Here is a 20,252-nt window from a genome sequence, read left to right on the forward strand (position 1 = left end):
TGGTTTAACTCAACGTTAAAGAAGCTAAAAATAAATAAAATTAGAGCATACCAAGCTGCAAGAGTAATGGAAGATACCAATTCATGGTTAATTTATAAAAGTGTATGTAAAACATACAAACAAGAGATAATAAAGGCAAAAAATAAATACTTTAAGCTAAAAATCAATAGCGCAACAAATCAAAAAGAAATGTGGAGAATACTTAAAAATTTAATACTTAGCAAAGATGTAAACGAAATAAGCTCTATAATTTATAAAAACGAAGAAATAAGTGATGAAAATGAAATAGCTGATAAGCTCAATAAATACTTCATTGAGAGCATAGAATTAATAGATCATTCAGGATTACAGCGGACTACTGCAGCCCAAAACACATTATTATATAAGGGCCTTAACATATTTAACTCGTTACCTGATTATATCAAAGGAGAGAATAATATTATGAATTTTAAACGGCTATGTATAGATCTTATTCGAGGCTAAAATACTATTTATTACTTTTTATTACTTCTGTGAATTCTGTGAATTGTAAATGAATTTGTGATATTTAAAATTTATTGTGAAATCAAAAAATATGTAAACATATTAATAATAAATATCAATCTATCTATCTATCTATCTTTTTCCTTAACCCCTAACTGCCTTACGTTTTGCCATAGATAGAAGTTTTTTTTTTCCACCATTACTCACGTTTACCAAATTTACAAATTTTTGTCTGATTATAATGTCGCATGACTAGTTGTTTGGGCAAATGGGCCGGAACACTCCGTTCGGGAGTGCTGGAAATTTTAGAGGGAACCAGCACCGGGGTGGCAATAATAAGGGGGCTTTTTCAAAGGCTAAGCGTCCCCTGGTGGTGCATACCCCAGTAGGTTGCCGATATGGAGGTCCCGCGGGGACGAATGCAAACTCGGACCTAAATGGCCAGCACGAAAAAATGGATAGACCGGGAAGCACCAGTAACCTGAACGTGCCCCTGATAAACGCGCATGATATCTCGGGACTAATGACCAATGTGTCGACATACGCACTGGACGGAGATGTGGCTTTGCCACTAAATCATGGAAATTTTGGAGAAGCTGCAAGCGATAGGGCGAATACCCCAGGGATCCATACCGAAGCTCCTCGTGGAGAGTGGATGGAAGTGTTACACCAGCTGTGGACGATTCGAAACAACATGGACCAGCTCAACGCAACTCTCGAGTCTGCTCAACAATCCATGAGTTTCAACAGGAAAGCGATTAGAACGGAACGTAACCCACTTCCAGCGGTTGTAACCCCAATGAACCCTGCTCCGAGCAACATAGTAGTAAAACCCAAGAGTGGAAAATATCGTTCGACGGTACTGGAAGCGTGGCGGATTTTCTGTTTAAGCTAAACACCCTATGTGAGCGCACACAATGTTCTGACGACCAAATAATGGTTAGTTTCCACCTATTCCTTTCTGGGCGGGCCGAAGAGTGGTACTGGTTGTTTACTAAACAAAACCCAAACGCGACTTATGCATTTTTGTGTTATTCATTAAAGAGTTCGGTACTCTGAAAAGTGACCACGAGATCATGATGGAGATCTCCATGCGTAAGCAGAAGCTAGGTGAGTGCTATGACGTGTTCCGCACGGACATAGTCTCCTTGAATTCGCGCTTAAGAGAACCAATGTCAGAGGTCTTACTGGTTGATATTATAAAAAGGAACGTCAACAGTAGCCTTAAGCTGATGCTTTTCAACGCGGAAGTGAGAAACCTTCATGATCTACGCGATGTAGCACGCAGAGGAGAACAAGTGCTGAAGGAAAGCAAGTTATTGGGAACCACTTACCCGGGACGCCACGTGAACGAGGCCCGCACGATAACCCCGGACATGAGGATGGAAGGCGAGGACTGCGAAGCTGATCCGCAGATAGAGGCGTTGGAGTATCGACGCTACAGGAAACCGGACTATTCAGGAATCCAGTGCTGGAATTGTCAGGCTATGGGGCATTCTTATATTTACTGTGAGGAACCCATTAGGAATCCGTTTTGTTTTAAATGTGGGCATAGGGGTACAGGGAAACCAGTACCCGAGCGAGAAGGCGGGGGAACCTCGTTCGGTGTCATAGCCCCCATACCAGCCAGTGCTCGAGGCGTCGTCCCGTGCGCTGAACCGGAGGGTGGGTCTCTCACCGGTACAGGGTTGCAGAGAGGTGATGAGCTTCTGAGGAGCAGTAGTACCTTGGCGAAAGAATACCCAAAGGTAATAGTAACTTTCCCTGACAGTACGGATAATTCAAATAGTTCTGAATCCGATAGTCAAATGTCCTCATCCGCGATGGGCGAACCGACCAGGATTCTGCAACGCCAGCATAGGGATGCTGCTTGCCAGACGCATTTTCCACTTAATCTAGAAGAAAAGGGACATAGGTACGAGCAAGTAAGACATGCGATTTTGGAAAATCAACCGGTATCAGAAAATATTTTGAGGTCCAGGAAAAGATAGCACCGAAGAATACAGGAGCGTAGATTGCTGCAAACCACCACGTTAATGCTTACGGAGGACGAAAGGACTCTCGTTAAGGCAAAAATCAAAGATAGTTTTATTGTGGGGTTGTTGGACTCGGGAGCCAACGTCTCCATCCTGGGGAAGAATTGAGAAGAATTTCTAAAGGATAACGGCTTCGATTATCAACCCCTACATGCATTCATATATACCGCGGGTGGCAACAAGCAAAAAATCTTAGGCGCAACATCTTTACCGGTCACCTTCAAAAATACCACAAAGTTTATTCGTTTCTACCTTGTTCCTTCACTCCTTCAAGAAGCTTACTTCGGGGTTCATTTTTGGAGAGAATTTGCGTTAGCTCCCGAAATATTCCCAAGCGTAGAGTGCATAGAGGTTAGCAACGAAAATGACGAAGAACTGAATCTCCATGATCTGTCACCAACCCGGAGAAGAGATTTACAGAAGGTCATAGAGGCGTTTCCTTCATTTGAAAAGTTAGGTCTGGGGCAAAGGAAGTTAGTGGAGCATCACATTGACACTGGTGATGCGGCTCCTATTAAAAGAAAACATTTCCCCCTTTCGCCTACGAGGAAAGCCGAAGCTTTCAGCGAGATAGAGAGGCTACTCGAATTGGGAGTTATAGAGGAATCGAACTCTCCGTGGTGTAGTCCTGTGGTACTGGTCCGGAAACCAGGTAAATTTAGGTTGTGCATAGATTCCAGAAAGGTCAACGCGGTAACTAAGAAAGACACATACCCGCTGCCTCATATTAACGGCTTATTGAGCAGACTGAAGGATACGCACTTTATTAGTGGCATTGATCTGATCAAATTGACGGAGACCTCCAAGGAAAAAACAGCATTCGCGTTTCCGGGGAGACTCCCGTACCACTTTAAGATAATTCCCTTTGGTCTGTGCAATGGCCGCAGACTATGAGTAGGCTGATGGACAAGGCAATCCCTTCGCGTCTGCGGGAGAACATCTTCGTCTACCTGGACGACCGGATGGTATGCAGTACGAACTTTGAGGACCGTCTGAAGATGCTGGCGGAAGTGGCAAAGTGTTTGATCCACGCAGGTCTGACAATAAACGTAAAGAAAAGTAATTTTTGTCAGAAAGAAATTCGATACTTAGGGTAATTGATAGGCAGCGGGTGCTTGAAAGTGGATCCAGGGAAAATAGAAGCGATGCAAAACTTTCCGATCCCTAAATCCCCTCGCCAGGTGCGTAGGTTTGTGGGCATAGCGAATTGGTACAGGGCATTTATTACCAATTTTGCTGACTTGGCAGGTTCCTTGACCGACTGCCTCCGTAAGTCATCAGGCCCGTTCAAGCTTACCTCTGAAAGTATAGAGGCCTTCGAAAAACTTAAAGTAGCCTTGAGTTCCGCTCCTGTCTTGGCCCAACCCAATTTTTCCAAAGAGTTTGTAATCCAATGCGACGCTTCCAAAATAGGTGTTGGCGGAGTGTTGTTCCAGGTATATGATGAGGGCGCTGAGCATCCAATCGCGTTCGTTTCGAAAAACCTGAATAATGCTCAACGCAATTATACAGTAACCGAGCTGGAATGTCTCGCCGCCATAGTCAGCGTGAAGCGCTTCCGACCCTATGTTGAAGGATTACCGTTTCGGATTATCACGGACCACTCCAGTCTCAAGTGGTTGATGACACAAAAGGACTTGAGCGGGGGACTTTAGAATAGAACATCGCAAAGCCACCCTGAATGTAGTACCCGATGCGCTTTCGCGGTTTGATGCCGACGAGTTAACTTTCACTACCACACCCGGGGAAATATATTTATCCCGAATTTAACAGTAACGAATATCTAGATTTGATTAGGACCGTCACCAAAACGAGGAGCGTCTTCCGGACTTACGAGTAGTGGATGGTGTCATTTTCAAGAGAATTAAATTTCGTAACGGGGTGGAAGGGGAAGAAGACTCGCTATGGCGTTTGTGGTTCCCGAGGGGCTGACGGAGAAAGCCGTGAGATTGGCACACCACACCAGCCGGAGTTACCACGGTGGATGGCAGAAACCCCTGGAACGCGTTAGGCAAAAATACTTCTGGCCTCAGCAGGCTAAGGATGTCAGGGACTACGTCCAGCGTTGTGACACCTGCAAAGCTGTAAAAACCACTAATCAGCAGTCGAGACCGCCTATAGAGAGTACCTTTGCATCCGAAAGGCCATTTCAGTGATTATATTGCGATTTTCTAGGGTCTTATCCGCGATCTAAACGGCGAATCAATTTCTTTTCATAGTTTAGGACCGTTTTGCAAAGTATGTTTGGCTAAAGCCCATGCAGAGGGCCACGACTGTTAATCATCATCATTCATAGCGACAATGTTAAACAGTTTATCTCGAAGGAAGTGAAACAATTTTTAGGAAATTATGGGTTGACACACGTGAGGACGGGGTTATATTCTCCTCAAGCGAACGCCTCAGAACGAGTCAATAGAGAAATTGTTTCTAAAATAAGAATTTTCCTGAAAGATAAACCAGACCATACCGAGTGGGATAAACATATACCCGAGATTTTATCAGTTTTGAGAAGCGACTTCCAGACGGCGATTCAGTGCTCTCCATACTTTGCATTATATGGTCAAAACATGGTCCAACATGCCTTAGCATACAATATTTTAAGGAAACTCGGCAGCCTTAGGGAAGATCAGGTTACAATAGCAAAAAGAGCCGACAAGTTGACTAATATTCGTGAGCAAATCCGTAGAAATTTAGATCAGGCAAAGGATAGGGGAATAAACACCTATAACAAGCGCTCTAGGCTAGTCAACTACAAGGAAGGCCAGGAAGTTTTCCGGAAAAACTTTGCTTTGAGTAACTTCAAACAGGGCATTAACGCCAAATTCCTGACAAAATACCTTAAGTGCCGAGAGCTCCAAAAATAGGCAATGCATTGTATGATCTCGAGGACCTAGACGGGAAATTGATAGGTCGCTTCCATGCTTCGGAAATTCGTCCACAATAACTGATTATTTTTTAACCTACAAATTTGATTTTTTTTTACCCTGTCTGGGCGTTTTGGCGTTCGGGGACATCTCGCCCAGTATTCTCCCCGAGCAACGATTTCATAGGGTGTTCACACACGTTCTCACCGAGAACCGTGAACAGCCTGGCAGTCCAAACTTGGGTTGGACGAGTTCTCCTTTATCAAAATGTCTACACACATATATTTTTTTTTGGCATTTCTGTGGGGGCGATAACCACTAGAACCATACGGAGTTTTGACGAGTTCTCCATAACAAATGTCTAATTACCGCACAGCCTTTTAAACTAAGAAACAAAATTAATTCACTATTTGACTTAACTTTTTTTGATGGACCTTTGTTGCCCGGCTAGCTTCGCGGTAGAACTTTGAGACTTTTATCTTAGGGGTGAGTTGTGCCCCACGTTACTTGGCATCGGAGGTTCCTGGGGGCGGCTTCCCACAGGTGAACCGGTTTCCTGTTCGCTTCATCGTCTGGTCTTCAAAGTGAAGCAGGTTTGTTATGGTCCACTTGGGAGATTTACCCTTGGAACGTACCAGTTGGCTAGTGATAGGGAAAATCGTAGGATTCACCCTCACTCATGTCTGCCTGGGGTGGTTAAAACAAATTTTTTTAATTTCGCGCAGGTGGCATCGCGAAAGAATCCAATGGTGTGGGAAAATTCCCAATAACGGCAACCATGCGATTTAACGGCGCCGTTCCACTGCGAAGTTGCAAGATTGGAAGGGAATTTTTTTTTTTTTCAATAATATTTTTATAATATTTTTTCAACGCCATGACAGCACGAGGGCTATATTGCAAAAAAAGAAAGAGCATTAAGAAGATTGCAAGGTCGTAAGTAACACAAGCGTGTTTTTACACACGAATTTTCTGGTGCAATGGTGTGGGAAAATTCCCAATAACGGCAACCATGCGATTTAACGGCGCCGTTCCACTGCGAAGTTGCAAGATTGGAAGGGAATTTTCTTTTTTCAATAATATTTTTATAATATTTTTTCAACGCCATGACAGCACGAGGGCTATATTGCAAAAAAAGAAAGAGCATTAAGAAGATTGCAAGGTCGTAAGTAACACAAGCGTGTTTTTACACACGAATTTTCTGGTGCAAATTTTGTGCAACGTTTTTAATGGTTTAACATTTAGTATATGGTTTTAAACCATTGGATTTCGAAAACTAAAATTTTTATATATCTTTTGCTAATAAGCTGATAAAAAGCCGCGAGTAAGTGGATTAAAATTGCCTGGAAAAAAGGTATTTTTTTCGCCGTGTGTGTACGGTTAGAAAATAAGAAAAACGCGCTGCCGTGGTGGGGCCTTCGAATTGCCGCGACTGCTGTCCTACCGTTTTGAATCGAACAAAATTTGTCTGCCTCCAATATATGATAAATTGGGAAACCCTAAAAGAGAGATTCTAATTAAGCAAACAGGCAGCACGGTATACCAATTGTGAAAAGCAAAAGAATAAATGAAAAGTTGCTAATGCAACTTTCGATCCGCTCTTAGATTGTCGCGTTTGTTGCGGGCTATATATATAGCCTACCTGGTACATGCATCAGCACGTGGGTCGGGGTCGAGAATTGGTGGATGAAACTAGCGTGTAGGGAAATTTTGCGCGATCTTCTTCTAAGAAGTGAGTCTTCACGCGGTGTAAACTTTTCTGAAACGTGTTGCAGAACTTCTTTAATATATTGAAGAACAGAATCTCGTGGGGATTTTCAGTGGCGTACACGCGAATACATCTGCTGGAGACTAAGTACATTTTTTTTTGCGAAACTCAGTGATGTGGCATACTGGCCATAAACAGCAAGCGGAGGAGTGTTATAAATACACAACAAAATAATTGTGTTAAATCCATAAATTCGTGATTGTACTGTAAATTCTGCGCAAATGAGAACTTCCAAGCGTGCCACAATATGCGATTCGTAGGACCTTGGACAGGATCCGTATGCTTTGTGTAGAATAAACCTGATCCATCGCATTAATCCATTCAATGAGCGGCCAATACTACGTCCCGCACAATTCACGTCGCTCGCCAACGAAGAAGAAGATCGCCTATAATTACAAAGTCAATTGCAAGCCATGATATATAAAATACTTGAGATTATGTCGGCGGGCAATAAATTAAACCAGTCAAACAACATATACAAACTGTGACTGCATTTCTTTAATTAGACAGCGAATTCCACCACCTCGTCAGCGCCAACCACCTCGCTCAGCCACTATCAATAGCACCACCACCACCACCGATATCTAACCACCACCACCACCGCCAACATTACGCGCCAAATCCGCGCACGGGCGCTGTAAACAGCGCCAACACCACGCACTAATTACCAGACGCAACCGCAACCACTTCGTCGCACCAACCACGAGAGCAACCACCACCAAGAGCGCCAACGAAACCGCGCGCTGCCACCATCGTCGCGCGCAACACCGCGCCCAATCACCACCAATAGCGCCAACTAAACGCGCGCTGCCACCATCATGTTGTTGTTGTTGCAATGCAATGCTTCGCCTCACCTAACAGCCGCGACCGATCACAAATTGCCATCAATATCCTCTAACGGGAGTCCAAGGAAACTTGCCGTTTCAACAGGGGTGGACCATAAGGAAAGGGGTGTTAGAGGCGTTGGTTCCACATTACAATTAAAGAGATGGTTGGTGTCATGTGGGGACACATTGCAAGCGGGGCATACATTTTGTATGTCGAGGTTGATTCTGGATAGGTAAGAGTTTAACCTGTTACAGTATCCAGAACGAAGTTGAGCAAGAGTGACACGCGTTTCCCTGGGGAGTATGCGCTCCTCTTCCGCGAGTTTTGGATACTTTTCTTTAAGTACTGGATTCACCGGGCAGTTCCCGGCAAAAAGGTCCGACGCCTGTTTATGGAGTTCACCAAGGACCTGCTTGTGTTTTTTCGCTTCGTACCGCTGGGTTCTCAGGTGCCGTATTTCCTCAAAATGCTTACGGAGATGACTCCTTAAGCCCCTAGGCGGTGCTGGTTCATCAATCAGATGTCTGTTGGGATGCCCAGGTTTCTGGGTATTCAACAGGAACTGTTTGGTCAGCATCTCATTTCTCTCCCTGATGGGGAGTATTCTCGCCTCATTATGCAGATGGTGTTCTGGGGACATAAGAAGACATCCCGTGTCAATTCTGAGAGCAGTATTTTGGCAGGCCTGTAGCTTCTTCCAGTGGGTAATTTTTAGGCTTGGCGACCATATGGGTGTATACATAACAGTTTTTTTATATATTTTTTTAATGCCATTATAATCCACCCAGTTGCCAGTATTTCTAGCAGTATTATAGAATTCTAGTTTTCTTTTGTGCAGTTCCCTTAGGTCACGGTCGTACCACTTATTCCTCAGTTGTATTTGGATCCTCTTCTCATATGTCAATGCTTGCATAGCTTCAGTTAAAATATTGTCCTGGATCTCAGTTCTACGTTCTACTCCTACATGAGACACAGAGCTAAAGTCGCACGTTTGCAGCAGATTTAAAAGATTTTCTGCGCTATAGTACCCCCAGTTGGTGACAGTAGCAACTTTTCTCATTTTGCAATATTTAGCTGTTGGTACTTTGAAATGAATTGTTTCATGATCGGAAATTTTATATTCACTTACATGTTCAGTTTTAACTTGCTCATTATTGCTGAACAATAAGTCTATTTTCGTAGAAGAGTGCTCAGTTATTCTTGTGTTGAAATGTATTCTTTGTACCATAGCCATTTGTGCAAATAAACTTATAAGCTGGTTTGAGTATGTTGATGATATATTCATATTAATGTTAAAATCTCCAACTATTATAATGTTGTCAGATTCCCTGAGGTGTTCATTGATGACATTGTTTAAGTATGTCATGAAGTCAGCATCACTGCTATTTGGTGAGTGATAGAGTACACCAATTTGCCATTTTAACGCATATTTTTTAAGTTTTATGACAATGCACCACACATTCCTATCAATAGCTTTATTACACACTATGCTATATTGTAAATTTTAATGTACATACATTAGAACACCACCTGTATGTCTACTGTGGGAATCGCAGCGGATGAATTTATATGTGGAAATGCATAGCTCAGAATCCATGATTTTATCTGTTGTACATGTTTCCACGCATAAAATAATGCTGGGTTTATTTATTTCTATAAAATGTTCCAGCTCTAGCTTATTTGCTGTAATACTATTAATAATAAGATATATAGAGTTCAAGTTGAGCACTTTGTTACGCAGGTTTGTATTAGTTTTTGACTTGTGTTTTGTGGTTACAGATTCCCTCGTTGGTTGCTAATAGCCAATCTTCCTCTTCCTTGCTATGAGCTTTTGTTTAAGCTGTCAAACTATATAGTAAACAATGATAGTAACACATTTTCTACAATAAAATCAATCACATTTTAACGCTGTCTTCTTATGTACCCAGAACACCACCTACACAAAGAGGCGAGAGTACTTCCTATTACGGATGAGCCTACCCCTCCCAGGGGCTTCAGGGGTTATTTCCGTAAGCATTATCATGAAATACGGCACCTGAGAACACAGCCGCATGAAGCAAAAAAAAGAACAAGCACGTCCCCAGTTATATCCACAAACAAGCGGCGGACCTCTATGCCAGGAATTGCCTGGCGAATACAGTACTTAAAGAAAAATACCTAGAACTAGCGGAAGAGGAACGCACTCTCCCTAGAAAAACGCGCGGCACTCTAACTAAACTTCGATCTGGGTACCCTGCTAGACAGCTATCAGTCATTTGAAGCATCAATTCAGAGATATGGCTGATGGAAATTTACATCACAGCGTAAAGCAAAGTTTCTATCAGGTTGTTAGCAGCGACATGACAAACCTGACGTAAACATTCTGTATACTCGTATGCATACACATTCATATTCATGATTGAATCATGATTCATACCATGGTTTTCCATACGAATAAAAGGAAAAATTTATGTGAGTGTATTAGTGATGTCAAAAAATCTGTTGTGTTGGAGTTTACGTCAGCTCTGTCTAGCAGGGTACTGTTACATATCCAGAATCAACCCCGACATACAAAATCTCTTCAATTGTAATGTGGAACCAACGCCTCTAACACCCCTTTCATTATGGTCCATCCCTGTTGAAACACCAAGTTTCTTTGGACTCCGGTTAGAGGACATTGATGACAATTTGTGATTGGTTGTTGTTGTTGTTTTAGCAGTGCTTCGCCCCACCTAACAGCCGCGACCGATCACAAATTGTCAACAATATCCTCTAACGGGAGTCCAAGGAAACTTGCTGTTTCAACAGGGGTGGACCATAATGAAAGGGGTGTTAGAGGCGTTGGTTCCACATTACAATTAAAGAGATGGTTGGTGTCATGTGGAGACACATTGCAAGCGGGGCATACATTTTGTATGTGGGGGTTGATGGATGGATAGGTAAGAGTTTAACCTGTTACAGTATTCAGAACGAAGTTCAGCAAGAGTGACACGTGTTTCCTGGAGAGTATGCGTTCCTTTTCTACAAGTTTTGGGTACTTTTCTTTAATTACTGGATTCACTGGGCAATTCCTGACATAATAAAGGACCGACGCCTGTTTGTGGAGTTCACCAAGGACCTGCTTGTTTTTTTTTTTTTTTTTTGCTTCATACGGCTGGGTTCTCAGGTGCCGTATTTCCTCAAAATGCTTACGGATGTGATTGGTCGCATCTATTGATTGGGCGAAGTACTGCAACAACAACAACAACACCTTTTTTTTATATGAACGGGTTGCTATTCTAAAATTTTCCCAAATAGCCAATAGTGAAAGTCTATAGACAGGATTGTGAGCAGCCTAATATCATTTACCTCTAATTCCGGCGACTTCTTCGTCATTAACATATCGTTTTTTAGGCGAAATACGAATAATTGTAGAGCATATTGAATACTGCAACTTTTGTCGGGAAACATCCATGGGGTAGTGGTGGAAATCCACAGCATAGCAATTACCTTTGCAATCGCGTTCCAAAACGCGGATCATTTCAGTTGAATTATCGAACGATATTACACCTTATAAATAATACTGATCATTAAAAAATTAAATATATAAATGGACTGATTCACAATATTTCAAGTTATATAGAGATTAATTCGTTTGAATAATTGTACTTTTGAAAGAATAGACTTGTTTTTTTGTGAAACTGCCCTCTGAATACAATAGGCAACATACTTTCAGTAGAGTATTGAAGCTCTTTTCGCACATCATCCATAAGTGTAGCCGTTTGTATAGTGCTTGGAGAATAGAATATCCTATCAACACTATTAGTTGGGAATTCCGACTTAAGGTAATTCTTCAAAAGAAAAAAATTGATAAGTTGTAAGATCACGCTATTCAAAATAAAGCTTTACAAAATCTTTCGTTTCGTATGTTGTTTGGGGCGTAATCAATAGCTTGCTCGTTGAATACAAGTAAATATTTAGTATACCAGCACAACCGATTAATATTGAAAGCAAGGATATCCATGTACATCGAATTTGCTTCCAGTTTTTCCACAAAAAAACACGGAAAAGACGTATAGTTTCGCTCATATTATATTGTATTTAAGCCCATAAATCTTGTATACAAATTAGATTTGGCAAATATCCGTCTACCTGCGGTTTTGTCACAGCTATTGAAATATCACAGTACATTTCAGCGACAGTTTACAAGGAATATTCGCGACTGATTGCCTGTGACAACATTATTTCCCATTACCAATCACAGACTCAAACATGGCTCTCATCACAGGAGCAAATCGCTTCTATGTTATCTACGATGTTATGGACCAATACAATGAGCAAGTTACTTAAGCTGCGACGGAATAACAGTAGATATCCCAAAAAATTACGCAGAGTATATTGTTGCAACACAATTCGCAGGGAAATATATAAAACTGATTCCTGTTGGCGGCATTTGCTTTCTTTTTTTCACTCACAGTAAAGGCCGCGGTACAATTATATTTTTCATATAGATGCTTTTATGCATTCCAATAACATCTTCACAATCAACCAAGATGTTGGGTTTGTAACTATGAAAGAACTTCAGACTTGGCAATTGAAGTTTATTACGCCTTGCCCATTCACAAACTAAATTTCGCGAAGCAATGTTGTAAACATTCTCCCTATACAACAAAAATAGTTGCTAACATATTTTGTGTCGTATTCGATTGTTATATTGCAGTTTTTAATTGTGAAAAATGTTAGAAAATTTACCAAGCAGTGGGAAAAATAATTTCACTTGCAAAGTGTGCCAACACCCTTAGCCAAAGCAAATGTCAAATTCTTCTTATGATTTTCTTGGAGCAAAATTGGGGAGTTGGCTACTTTTCAATGTCAGATGGCGCCTGTGTCGTTCATTCTACCATTCTCCATAAAGATACGTGCAATCTACTCATAATGCATAAGCTTGTGTTAAACTCATCTATATGAAAAACTGCGGGAAAATTTTAGAATAGCACCCCCCGAGTTCGGGGTTAAACTTGGTATCAAATGAAAGAGGGAGTTCTCCCGATCACAAATATATATAACTTAAAGTGCGCAGACTTATAGTTTACGAGTTATTTGTTGTTAAAGTTTGCAAATTTAGCAAATTTCTATAGCACTTTCAGTTACAATTTACACATCTTTCAAAACCTTTATGCACATAAATATCTATATAAATTGGCAACGATACACTTAAATTTCATTTTAGTATATTTCACATATAATTCTTGCATTGTTTTTACTTAATTTAAATGTTTTTATTAAATAAATCGCGCTTTTGTAGCAACATTCACATTTATGTATATATATATTTTATTGATGACATTACAAAGCTGTGCTGCCACATCTAAAAAACGGAACAAGTGCAGAATCGAAAAATAACTTATAAAAATATCTTTCATCTGATGTATATATACATATCTTTAACTTTTCTAGTCTTTATTTACCAAAAATTAGAAAAAAGCTCTTTTTTGCATTCGTGAACGAGCTGATATTACCTTATAACTCTTATGTTTATTGTTATGTTAGCCGATCCAACAACGGCTGCGCCATGCACAGTAATTCTGCGTAGAACACCTTTCCGCGTAGGCGGCCTTCGGCCGCGCTTATTTAAAATAACTCTGGGCTACGCCATGCCAAGTCCGGGTGTGTGGTATAACCGTGGCTACCGCCACGGTGATGTCCTTCCGCATATTACCTTATAACTCTTATGTTTATTGTTATGTTATCCGATCCAACACCGGCTGCGCCATGCACAGTAATTCTGCGTAGAACACCTTTCCGTGTAGGCGGCCTTTGGCCGCGCTTATTTAAAATAACCCTGGGCTACGCCATGCCAAGTCCGGGTGTGTGGTATAACCGTGGCTACCGCCACGGTGATGTCCTTCCGCATCATCATCATCATCATCATCCTCCTCAACTCCTATTGGAGCATAGGGCCTCGACCACCGACTTAAATCTTATTCTGTTAGGTGCAGTTCTTGTGATGTCATTCCACGTATATCCTGCGTCTTCGAGTTCTTTATCCACAGTTCTGCGCCAAGTTTTCGCAGGTGCACCAGGTCGTCGGCTTCCTTGTGGATTCCATCGCAATGCTTGTCTGGCTATATTTACTGGAGGTCTTCTGAGAGTGTGACCAATCCACGACCATTTACGCTTGGTTATTTCTGTGGTAGCCTTAGGTTGATTTGTTCTAGACCATAAGTCGTCATTTGAAATTCTTTCCGGCCATCGAATTTTCAGGATTCGGCGCAGACATTTATTAATAAAAACTTGTAGACGTTTCTGAATTGAAGTTGAGCTTTTCCACGTCTCGCAAGCATAAAACAGTACTGATTTAACATTCGAATTAAACAGTCGAAGCTTCGTTTTTAAAGATATTTGGCTGGACCTCCACACGTTTGCCAGTTGCCCAAAAACCATTCTTGCTTTGTTTATGCGAGACTGAACGTCCTCATCTGCACCGCTCTTATTTGAGACAATACTACCAAGATAAACAACGGACTCTACACCTTCGATTTCATTTTCGTCAACCGTAAGCGTCAATGGCCTTGATGAAATACTATAGCCGCATCTTATGACTTTGGTTTTCGCTGTATTGATGCTTAGTCCGGCCTCCTTTGCATGTGTGTTGACAGCTTCTAAATTGTGTTGAAGGTCAGTACTTCTGTGGCTTAGCAGACAGACATCGTCTGCATATTCTAAATCCCCTAGCTGAGTGAAAGGCGTCCACTGTACACCGTGTCCACCATTTTCTGCGTTCCTCATAATCTCGTCTAATGCCAAGATAAACAAGAGCGGGGAGAGTATGCATCCCTGTCGCACCCCGCTTTTAATTTCGAAGGGTTCTGAGAGGCGCCCATCGTGACTGACCCGGCACTTAAATTCGGCATACATTGCCTTTATAATGTTGATTATTTTATTGGGCATCCCTCGTTTTCGTAGTATTTCCCAAATATATTTCCTGTCGAGACTATCAAAAGCCTTTTTAAAGTCGATAAAAAGTAAATAAGCTGATGTTCTGTATTCACAGCATTGTTCAACAATGATTCGGACGGTATTTATTAGATCAACACAGGATCGGTTTTGTCTAAAGCCAAACTGATTTTCTCTTAGAGTTCGATACACCGCCTCTTCAATTCGGGACAGTAAGATCGTGGAGAACACTTTGCTAGGAATCGAGAGTAAGGTGATACCTCTGTAGTTGTTACAATCAGAGGTATCTCCCTTTTTTGCGACTTTTACAAGTATGCCTTCATTCCACTGACGAGGGTAGGATTCTTCTTCCCATACCTGACGGAAGATTGGAAGTAAGGTTTCAGCTGCGGTATCTGGATCTGCTATGAGGTATTCAGCATATATGTCATCAGTTCCTGGGGCCTTGCCCTTTTTTAAGGACTTGATTGCTGAAATTATTTCATTTTTCGTAGGGGGCGCGCTGTTTACCCCATTGAAGTGGGGTTGGCTGTTGTAGTTTGCAGCAATAGTGTTGGAATTTAAGGTCGCTTCACCTACAGGATTATTTAATACTTTCTTGAAGTGTTCCACCCATACACTCATTTGTTGTTCGCTTTCAGTAATAAGATTTCCGTTTAAGTCTTTTACTGGTTTTTGACCACTCCTGTATTTTCCGGTGAGTTCCCTACTAATCTCATAGAGTTCCCTCATATTATTTAATCTGGCTGCCGTTTCAGCTCGACTTGCTAATGTGTCAGCCCATTCCCTCTTGTCTTTTCTAGCAGACTTCTTAATTTGCTTGCATTTTTCTTTATACCTTGCGGCTAACTGCCTTGCTTCCTCCGTGTCATTGTTGTTCGTCCGTCTGAGAAGCGATTCTTTAATTTTCCGCCGCTGTTCAATAAGTGTCCACGTATTATTTGTTAGCCATACTTTCTTTGCTTTGTTTTTGTGTCCAAGGATACTGCTACCAAGTTCTTGGTAGATATTATTAACGGAGTCTAGCCTGTCACCTGTACTACCACTCATGTTTACCTGTTCAACACGTTCGCGTACTGCGGCATTAAAGGCATTTTGATATTCTTCATGCTTTAGTTTCTCAATATCAATTTTCTTGCTAATTTTTTGAAGGTTTTTCTGTACTGCGGCTACCTTAAATCTGAAACTACCAGCTACAAGGTAGTGATCGCTACCAATATCTGCTCCTCTTTTAACGCGCACATCTAGCAAGGATGACCTCCATCTGCTGTTTATTAGTACGTGATCAATTTGGTTATTAGTGCGTTGATCCGGAGACGTCCATGTTGTTTTGTGGACTAATTTATGTGGGAATAAGCTTCCACCGATCACCAGACCGTTTTCACAACAAAATTCTATAAGCCTACTACCATTGTCATTCCGGGTACCAGGGCTGTGTTTACCCATGTATATATCTAGACCATCATTGTCAGATCCAACTTTAGCATTAAAGTCGCCTAGAATAACACATATGTCCCCTTGATTAACGTGTGAGTTTACGCAGCTGTTGAGCGTATCGAAAAATTCGTTTTTGATTTCGTCATTTTGGCTTTCTGTTGGTCCATAAACATTGATGATGACTAGTTTCCTTGCTCTAGTGCGGAGTTTAAGTATAATAATTCTGGGGCTTATCGGCACCCATTCAATAATACTTTTCGCTATTGTATTTGTTATTAAAAAACCTACGCCGCTGGTGTGACTCTCTCCTTCATTTCGGCCCGAGTATAGGAACGTTGTTCCTTGGTCATTTATTCGGCCATATCCTGTCCATCTGCACTCTTGTATGGCTAATATGTCTATTTTGTATCGGTGCATTTCCCTCCGTAGCTGTTCAAGCTTACCACTCTCGTAGAGAGTTCGTACATTCCATGTACATATTTGTGTTTTATGCTTCATGCCGATTCTGTGATGTTTGTTACTTTCAGGAATATGATCTTGGTCGGTCGTTTCAGTTTCATTCATCCTAATATTAAAGCGTGAATTTGGCACCTCCACATCCGATGTGCCAGCTGCCGAAGCAGAGGGATTGTGTCGCAAATGCTGGTTACCCCGTGGAGAATAGTTTCCGTTATCGTTTTGATCCATGCTAGAATATTATTTAAATTTCAATCAGCGAGTGATGAGTTCACAGATTGCTCGAAGCAGGCCGCTCCTTACATGGAGAACAGACGCCCACCTGCCGGCTACTCGGCTCCCAAAGAGGCGACAGGATTTTTTTTTTTTTGTACTTTGGTTTATTAACGAAGTGTCCTTCTTCGGCCTGTGTGGTCCGCGGGAGATATTTGATTTCTCTCCTACCACCCATATCTGGGAGGCATTCCCCTATCCGCCACCTGGGGACGCGCCCTCTAGGGATTTCAGGCTCCCCCGAAGATCGCCTATAATTCGAAGGGCACTATCGATACTATCGAGCAATTAGCGAAACACACTGGGCTATCATGGAATCCAAGTTGGTTTTGCGTTTTGTCGGAATTGCAAACCAATATTGATTTAAATTGGTGTCATAAAACCGTATTGGTTTTGCTCTTTTCGAATGTAAATAAAATCGATGTTCGAATCAGCTGTTTTGCAGTTTTATCGGTACACCGGCAATTTTGATGTTAATTTTTTTTTGGCAAAATTTTATAAAATAATTGTTTTGTGTATCTAAAGAGAAATAAACAAATTTATTGACATCAAAATGTCATCAGCAGTTGTAGCATTTATGTTATTGGAAGGTGAAAGTTGTGAGAAGGTCAAAAGAAAAATTTTGAGAGATCGCAGCAATCCATTGGAGCTGCCTGAGACAGCGTAAGTAAAAATATTCCTTAATGTGCGTTTCGAAATATTTATAGTGTAATTGCAGTTTCGTTTCATACTATCGCATAAACAAAGAGGCTTTCCGAATGGTATTGAACACCATTGAAGGACACTTAACTCGTTTGAAAGTTCTGCCAGTGCTGCAACTAGCAGCTACGTTACGATTTTTAGCTGAAGGATCATATCAAACATCAGTTGGCAAGGATTCTAGCATAAGTGTAGCTAGAAGCACGGTGTCAACGATTTTAGATGATGTGCTCAACGTTATGAATCAATTAGTTTGCCCACAGTGGGTGAAATTAGAAATGGACGAACCCAAACAACGCAGATCAAGGGACTATTTTTACACAAAGTACAAAATTCCCTCCATAATTGGTTGTATTGACGCGACACATATAAAAATCATCAAGCCGAGTACTGACGAACATTTATTCTATAATCGAAAGGGATACTTCAGTATGAATGCCATGATTGTAAGTAGTCTTTAATATTAATTTTATTTTGCTTTTAAAACTGGATTGTACACGTACCTGCATTTAGATTTGTGATGCTGACATGAAAATTCGGACGGTCGATGCTCGGTATCCCGGCTCTAGCCATGACTCTTTCGTATGGAACGTTAATAGGGCCAGAAGACATTTCCTTAGGAAGTATGAGTCAGGTGACCGGACATCTAAATTGTTAGGAGATAGTGGATATGGCATAGAACCTTTTTTATTAACACCATACAGAGATCCAAGCTACAACTCCAAAGAATATAAATTTAATTTGGCGCATTCATCAGGTCGAAATATTGTAGAGCGAACAATAGGAGTGCTAAAAAGCAGATTTCGATGCTTATTAGGCACCTTGCACTACAGGCCAGAAAAAGTGGTGAAAATTGTAAACGTCTGTTGTGCGCTTCATAAAATCTTCAGAAGGTACAACGTGGAATATAACGAAGAGAGCATTACTTTACCATCAAATAATATCGAGGAATTAAACAAAATTTTATTTCTTTATTTAAAAGAAAAATGGATATATAAGTATATATATTAACTAAAACAAAACCAAATATATATTCATTAAAACTAAAATAACATCCATTCAACGCTTTCTAATTGATTATATAAGGTAATATTTAAGTGGTAATACATTTAATTTAATAAGGTACGAATAAGGCACATTTTAAGGTACTACAATCACAACCAACATTTTGGAAAATGGGAAATTATTTCTTTTTCTGTTTTTCGTAATCAAACTTTTGGAGCTCGAGTTCGAGTTGCTGGTTTTTTATCTCATTTTTTTCCTGCAACGCGTGCAAAATACCTGCATTATTACGGACAAGTTCATCGTTCAGCGCAGTTACAGAGTTAGCCGCAGATTCGTTGCCTTTTTCTATGGCTCTGTAGACTCGCCTGATGCTGCTGGCATTTTCCTTTTCAATTTTTATAAGCTCGTCCAATTTCTCATTTATTTCGAGCTTTCTCTCGTTGTCTTCATCTAAAAATTTTTTTAAACGCTCCCCCGTACTTTCAGTCCGTTGCCTTTTAGGAGTGCTGGTAACTGGAGACATTGGCCGCTTCGTAGACGTGGATGGTAATTCATCATCGTCACTTTCTTTGGGGCCAAGTTCATTGCCAGCTACACCTTCCACAGACTTTGTCATGCCACAAATGCACACTATTGTCTCTTCCGTTTGAGAAAGTTGGTGCTTGGTAAAGGGTCCTCCACCAGTTGCTCGGGACTCGGTTTGATTTTGTGCGAGCTTTCTTCTTATGTCGCTTTCCCACTCAGTCCATGTCTGTAAGTATACAGGAAACGGAGAAATTTAAAGTTATATTACGTTTAAGTACCAACTATGTTTTACCTTTCTCCATCCATTCACATCCTTTTGTGGTGGACCGGCACTGTTTAGCGACGTAACTAACTGTTGCCAAAGATCGTCAACAGTTGGCTTATCCCGCTTCGTGAAGCCCTTCGCAATATCTGGATATTTTTCCATAAATTCAATAAAAATACTGTTTTGCATTGATTTTTATGCTTTCCCCTATTAAGAATGAAAATATATGTAAATTTACATTTATTTTTATAAAATAAACCTTTATTTACTTACATTTTTAGAAAATATTCAACTGCAAGAGAAAAACAACTATGAAAAAATGATATCCAACGGCATTTAACTGATTGGTTTGTTTCCGATAGCAAAACCGATATTATTGGATTCTGTGACACCTAAAACCGACACTAATTCCGATTCGAACATTAAACCGATAACATTGGATTTCATGACACCAAAGTTATTTTTTTGTCGTTTTTAAATCCGATTCCGACAGCAATTGGATTCCATGACAGCCCTGACAGACGTAAAGGTACGCGCACATTACGTTGCGCGACATGTAGCGGCAGCGGCGCCTCACAGTACGACAAATTTGGCAATTCACATTAAGCGGCAATCGAGCGACAAATTGCGACAAAAGTTTGAGTTTATTTTTGTTTGCAAAATGGAAGACACTCGCAAGTATACCGTCGAAGCAGAAACAT

General features: G+C 41.0%; 3 protein-coding genes across 6 annotated transcripts in view; 1 reads left to right on the forward strand and 2 right to left on the reverse strand.

Annotated features, from left to right (window-relative positions):
• Eato (Engulfment ABC Transporter in the ovary) overlaps positions 1-12,553 on the reverse strand; it is an 854,933-nt gene extending 842,380 nt beyond the window's left edge. The window contains exons 1-3 of one of the 4 annotated variants that reach the window (XM_067766015.1): positions 11,844-12,552; positions 11,665-11,785; positions 11,304-11,504 (exon numbers count right to left, since the gene is read on the reverse strand). In XM_067766015.1, the coding sequence (XP_067622116.1) occupies positions 11,304-11,504; positions 11,665-11,785; positions 11,844-12,023 (502 nt within the window). In that variant the 5' untranslated portion in view covers positions 12,024-12,552. Of the gene's footprint in view, positions 1-11,303; positions 11,505-11,664; positions 11,786-11,843 lie in introns of all 4 variants that reach the window. The other 3 variants (XM_067766013.1, XM_067766012.1, XM_067766014.1) reach the window with 3 other exon arrangements.
• Positions 12,554-17,524: 4,971 nt separating this feature from the next.
• Positions 17,525-18,794, forward strand: LOC137242294 (putative nuclease HARBI1). Its single transcript, XM_067769633.1, has 3 exons — positions 17,525-17,720; positions 17,776-18,202; positions 18,270-18,794. The coding sequence occupies exons 1-3, from the start codon at positions 17,611-17,613 to the stop codon at positions 18,765-18,767; spliced, it is 1,035 nt and encodes a 344-aa protein (XP_067625734.1). The 5' UTR covers positions 17,525-17,610; the 3' UTR covers positions 18,768-18,794.
• LOC137242295 (uncharacterized) lies at positions 18,732-19,928 on the reverse strand. The gene is made up of 3 exons (XM_067769634.1): positions 19,825-19,928; positions 19,579-19,758; positions 18,732-19,512 (listed from the first exon to the last, which is right to left on the reverse strand). Exons 2-3 carry the CDS (start codon positions 19,738-19,740, stop codon positions 18,940-18,942), a joined length of 735 nt encoding a protein of 244 aa, XP_067625735.1. The 5' UTR covers positions 19,741-19,758; positions 19,825-19,928; the 3' UTR covers positions 18,732-18,939.
• Positions 19,929-20,252: the final 324 nt, after the last annotated feature.

Source organism: Eurosta solidaginis, chromosome 2 (genome assembly GCF_040869045.1).
Source record: "Eurosta solidaginis isolate ZX-2024a chromosome 2, ASM4086904v1, whole genome shotgun sequence".
NCBI lineage: Eukaryota > Metazoa > Arthropoda > Insecta > Diptera > Tephritidae > Eurosta > Eurosta solidaginis.

What these genes read in the sequence shown, in the direction of transcription:
- LOC137242295 (XM_067769634.1), bottom strand. Translation starts at nt 19,740, where the DNA reads ATGCAAAACAGTATTTTTATTGAATTTATGGAAAAATATCCAGATATT. An exon ending in ATGTGAATGGATGGAGAAAG is followed by an intron (nt 19,513 to 19,578) that starts GTAAAACATAGT and finishes GTATACTTACAG; the next exon opens with ACATGGACTGAGTGGGAAAG.
- LOC137242294 (XM_067769633.1), top strand. Translation starts at nt 17,611, where the DNA reads ATGTCATCAGCAGTTGTAGCATTTATGTTATTGGAAGGTGAAAGTTGT. An exon ending in TTGGAGCTGCCTGAGACAGC is followed by an intron (nt 17,721 to 17,775) that starts GTAAGTAAAAAT and finishes GTGTAATTGCAG; the next exon opens with TTTCGTTTCATACTATCGCA. An exon ending in TCAGTATGAATGCCATGATT is followed by an intron (nt 18,203 to 18,269) that starts GTAAGTAGTCTT and finishes ACCTGCATTTAG; the next exon opens with ATTTGTGATGCTGACATGAA.